Source organism: Triticum aestivum, chromosome 1A (genome assembly GCF_018294505.1).
Source record: "Triticum aestivum cultivar Chinese Spring chromosome 1A, IWGSC CS RefSeq v2.1, whole genome shotgun sequence".
Classification (NCBI taxonomy): domain Eukaryota; kingdom Viridiplantae; phylum Streptophyta; class Magnoliopsida; order Poales; family Poaceae; genus Triticum; species Triticum aestivum.
The window spans coordinates 157,169,318-157,174,487 of record NC_057794.1 but is presented as its reverse complement, the minus strand read 5'-3'; the positions used below and the strand labels follow the sequence as shown (position 1 = coordinate 157,174,487).

Here is a 5,170-nt window from a genome sequence, read left to right as displayed (position 1 = left end):
TAAACCAGTCCCTGCCAGACACAAATATGGGTGTCAATAACAAGAATTGTGTTATTTTTCAGGATTCTTTAGATGCATTTTTTCCAATCCTTGGTTGTAAGGCTAGATCATTATGATATGTGCAGTGAGAACTTACATGAACAGCTCATCATTGCGGCAAGCCAATGCATCCTGATAGAAATTGACCCAACGAAATGCAACTGGCTCATCATGGGCCACACCAAGCTGGAATGGGGACAACCCAAAAGTTACATTGTCTGGTTGAGCAGGAGCAGCAACAGCAGGAGCTACATCCAATGGAGCTTGAACTCCAGGACCAGCCACAGCAGGTGCTGCAAACAAACGCATACTAGTAAATAAATCTATGGTTTTTTACTGCTGCAGCAAGTTCTCTTGAAATGTTGCTTTAGCATACCAACCAAGCAATGCCCTTTACCTGGTGATTCATCAAAGCTTGGCCCACCAATTGCTAGGTTGCGTCTTGGAGCGTTAGCTGACAGCCATATGATCTGGCGAGGAGTTTCATCATCTGAAGAAATCTAATGGTAGTTTGCATTCCCGGAGAGATCACTATCATCCACATCAACAATATCATCATCACTGTTGCTTGTAGTATCATCTGCATTTTTTAAAAAACAGGATATTACAATCTATGCAAAAAATGTTTGCTTAGACATCTCATCTAGTATCGATGGTTTATAACCTGAAGAACTATCATCGCTGCTGTATTCAGTTGACGGACGCCTAAAGGCCAGAGGTATGGGTGCCTGCACTGCACTCCCACCATGATGGTTGCTGCCGCCAGAAGCTGGAACACAAAAGAGATATATTTTTTCACCACTGACCATAGTTGCAACAGAATGCGACCAATAGTAATGCGTCAGGCAAAGTAAGCCTTAAATTTTACAAATGGGAAGCTGAAACAAAAAGGATACATTTTTTCATCACTGGCCATAGTTGTAGCAGAATGCAACCGAAAATAATGCACATCACAAGGCCAGATGCGATCTGGGCAGTTTTTTTACATGATACCATCTTCAAGTTGGATATCGTGGACATACAATTGACACCATATGCTTGTAGCTGGCAAGGAATCAATGTCGGGTCGTATTTTTGTCTATCTAAACAATCTATAAATGGCGGCAACATGTGATGCAAATCTATATGAAAGTTCACCTTCGACTGAAACCAACGCAGGCTCACCATTGCCGGCTTCCACACTAACCCCAGCATTAGCATGTCCGTCATGCGCCGCTGGATACAGTTCAAAAGCACACAGAGTTGATGTCAAGTTATGCAATACAGCCAACATTCATGTCTCATGCATGATCATTTTCATAGCCCAAAATATGCATTTTTTAGTATTTTCCCATAAATATTCTTGCATCCCCCCCCCCATGCCAATAGTTTATATCGAAAGCTGGGACCGGTGATGTACATAGATAGTACCCTCACTAGTAGGTGCTCCCGGCTCGCCATTGTTGCCTTCCATGTCCGACTCCTCAACCACTTGCTCAATGTGTGCGCCTGGAGAAATAGGAAGAACACCAATGGCGTGTCAGGTCAGCCCAGCTATGCGATGTTGCAAAATGGAAATGAAATTCATTCAGGTAATGAAGGGCAAAAACATCTAACCTGTCTGGATGTTTAAGTTGCTAATTGTCATCCTCTGTATAGCAGATGCTGTTGTGCGTGCCATAGCAACCATGTCCTCTCTCCCTACAAAACAACAAGGATGCAAATTATCACTAGGATGCAGAGGAAGGCGATTTTCTTGGTCATAGGAAGTGTTGACAGTATTTGTTGTGCTCGTCAGCAAAATGGCACCATGCATGTTTTGTTTATTTTTCTTTTATTCCCTTTTTCCCTGTTTTAGATTGCGCAAGAAAAGCTCTACAAACACCCTGTCACCCTGCTACCACACTAAAAGAAATATATTTTTCAGCAATGGAAACTTACAGCTATTTTTATCTAAGATGCAACACAGATATTGAAAAAACTAGAACAAAATCCACAGATCACAGACCTTGATCCCCTGGAGGGAGCGACAAGAACCTCTCAGAAGCATTCCTCCACCATTCTGCACCATCTGTACCAGGGCCGTATGACAGTAAGTGCAATATTTCAGCCACAAACATGTCAAGCATCTCTTCCAGTTCTTTCTGGCATTGCTCGCTCGCCATGTTCACTATCTCCCCCATCTTTGCTTCCTTCTGGAGATCTAGTATGCGGAATGATTCTTGCATGCACTCTAAATCTTTATCATCACCAAGCTTAGTTCTTTCCAAAGTCAGAGACAAGGCCGCAGCCGCAGCGCGGGTGATCTGTGTCAAGGAAATCCAATCAAGGCGAGGTGAGAGTCAGGGAAACCAATCTCGCATGATAAATAAGTTTCACAAGCACATCAATCACTGGTAGACGGGGAACAAGGCGCGGTGGGTGGAATATGAACTACCTGCGCATTGAGCCTACGACGAGCATCACTTGCTCCATCAGCAGGGTGTGAGGATGACCCAGCACCCAAGTCTGGCGATGTTGGGGCAGCATGGGGCGGAGGCAAAGGGTTTTGGGCTGCTTCATCGCCCCCAATCTACACATCCATCGTTCTGTTAGCAAAAGAAAACTCCCACAAAAAATGTTCAGCACATCACAAGATGACTTTCCCCTTACCGCAAGCATGCCGCCAAGGAACAAATGAGTCGGGAAGTGCTTGGCCAGCAAGGTTTTCATCAGCGAAGATCTATAAATGGCGATTCGTGACCCAGGAAGGCTCTCAAGGGCATCAACACCATGCTCCTTGGCGTCCAAGAAGAGCAACTGCAAAAGAGGACAACCATGCCAAAAGAAGCAGTATCACACATGAGAACAGATAGTAATTTTTTTGCTGGTTGTAGTACAGGAGAAGTAAAACTTGTATGCACCAGGGGGACCATGAGGCATCCCGAAAGCACAACATTACTCGGGTGGTGCAGCAGCGCTTCCCTGATTTCCCTCGCACCCTCACGGAGGACGTCCACAACCAGGTTACAGAAGTCAAACTCGGCTATACGGTCTGGGTTTTCGACAACAGGAAGTAACTCATCTGGAACACGAGCCGAGACTGGTCACGGGGCTAGGAAGACTACACCGGCATACATTGTGTATGCCGCCAACAGCTTCCGTTCCCTTGTAGCATCTACCTCCCCAACCATGGCCTCCTCTAGGATAGCTAACACCCTCTGCGCCGGAACATTACTTGATCTAGCTATACCCGTGCCAAGAAGAGCATGAACCCTAGCCAAGACTGCAGGCCTGCTCGGTGGCTTACCCAACGGGATACGTATGCCTCCTTCCTCCAAACCTAGGACTCGAGCACACGCACGAGCATCTATTGGCACAAACACATCATCTCCTGCATCTAGCAACATAGTGTCGGGGTCTATGCGCGACAAGAGCCAGGGTGCATGCTGCCTATCAACATTCCCGACATGCCTAAGCTAAAGAAGCCCACCCAAACCAGTTCTACGAAGAAGGTTCATGCGCTCACTGCTCCAGTTGTTGGTCGCCCCGATGAGGTTTTGCGGGGCGTACGAACTCTGAATGTGCGTCCCTCTGGCAACACACCTCGCCGCCGCTCCCGCTCCAGTTGTCGGCATGGGTGGCGTCGAGTATGAGGTCAGCAGCCGCATGGCAGCGGCTTCCCGGGCCTGCTGCCGCAATGAACTACGTGAATGCTTCATCAGAGTGTGGCTCTATTTCACAAGGTAGAGACGGCAACATTAAGGTAGGAAAACAAGAAAAGAGGGAGTACAGATCTAGTGCAGGGAGCGAAAATGCATGGGATTGCAAAGTTCGTGAGGAGGAGGCTCACCTCGGGCCACCACTGGTCGTTGTCGGTGTCAAAACCGGCGGATCTCGGGTAGGGGGTCCCGAACTCTGCGTCTAGGCGGATGGTAACAGGAGACAAGGGACACAATGTTTTACCCAGGTTCGGGCCCTCTTGATGGAGGTAAAACCCTACGTCCTGCTCGATTAATATTGATGATATGGGTAGTACAAGAGTAGATCTACCACGAGATCAAGGAGGCTAAACCCTAGAAGCTAGCCTATGGTATGATTGTTGTATATATTGTATATCTATCGACTAGCCTGGCCTCGGTTTATATAATGCACCGGAGGCCTAGGATAACAAGAGTCCTAGACGAATACGCCGGTGGGGAGAAGTCCTTGTCTTGATCGCCAAGTCTTGTGGAATCTTCCTTGTATGCGGTAGCCGTCCGAACTGGCCCATGAGTATACGGCCACGGGGGTCCTCGACCCAATCTAATAGATCGGGAGACGACATGGTGAGTACCCCCTAGTCCAGGACACCGTCAGTAGCCCCCTGAACCGGTCTTCAAGTTAGGGACGCTCCTCGATTCTTCCAAACTGTTCTTCATCTTTGGTTGCCGGTCTTGAAAACTGGTTCAACAAATCTTCTTTATCTTCGATCTTGAGGATCGCCAAAATGCATTCGACAAATTTACACGTCGGGTATCTGAGGAGCCCTTTTAAGTTTCCGGCCTTTATCAATGCCTTGTTTATTTTTATGCCACACCTCGGGTTTGAAGTTGTTCCCGGGAGGCAGGGTCCTCTTGCGTCCGAGCTCCAACGCCGGACTGCATTCGAGGTATCTTTTGCAGCCGAGCACCAACGCCGGACCGCTTCCCAGCTCTAGCGCCGGAATGTATCCGAGCTCCAACGCCGGACTATGTATCCGAGCTCCAACACCGGACTGTATATCCGAGCTCCAACACCGAAATATATCTGAGCTCCAACGCCGGACTGTGTCCAGGCTCCAATGCCGGACTATATCCGAGGTGTCATATCACCTTGGTTCAAAAAAGTTGAAGGAGTTTAGCCGAGCTTAATGCCAGAAATGGCCTCTATGGAGCCAGCCACTAGCACCCGAGCTTAATGCCGGACTGCTTCCGAGGTGGTGCACCACCCCGACTATGGGCCAATTTTTTGTCAATATTTTTTATTGGTGCAATTTATTCTCTACCGAGATATATAGCCAGTAGCCCTCAAGGTGTGTATCAGTCTAAAACCCGAGATGCACATGAAGGATGACATAAGACCGCTGATCCCAGTAGCCGCTGAGACTCAGGTTGATTTGCAAAATCGGCCTGAGGATCAAGTCCTAGCTCGG

The 5,170-nt window shown here is 47.8% G+C and overlaps 1 protein-coding gene across 1 annotated transcript; it reads right to left on the bottom strand.

The window, feature by feature from the left end:
* Positions 1–1,391: 1,391 nt before the first annotated feature.
* On the bottom strand, positions 1,392–2,315 carry LOC123110119 (uncharacterized). The gene is made up of 3 exons (XM_044530602.1): positions 2,027–2,315; positions 1,636–1,719; positions 1,392–1,527 (listed from the first exon to the last, which is right to left on the bottom strand). Exons 1-3 carry the CDS (start codon positions 2,244–2,246, stop codon positions 1,409–1,411), a joined length of 423 nt encoding a protein of 140 aa, XP_044386537.1. The 5' UTR covers positions 2,247–2,315; the 3' UTR covers positions 1,392–1,408.
* Between the last annotated feature and the right edge of the window lie 2,855 nt (positions 2,316–5,170).

Excerpts from the sequence above, each read along its gene's own strand:
- LOC123110119 (XM_044530602.1), bottom strand. The coding sequence starts at position 2,246 with ATGCAAGAATCATTCCGCATACTAGATCTCCAGAAGGAAGCAAAGATG. Across the intron at positions 1,720-2,026 it reads GCTCCCTCCAGGGGATCAAG|GGAGAGAGGACATGGTTGCT; the intron begins GTCTGTGATCTG and ends GTTGTTTTGTAG. Across the intron at positions 1,528-1,635 it reads CAACTTAAACATCCAGACAG|GCGCACACATTGAGCAAGTG; the intron begins GTTAGATGTTTT and ends CTATTTCTCCAG.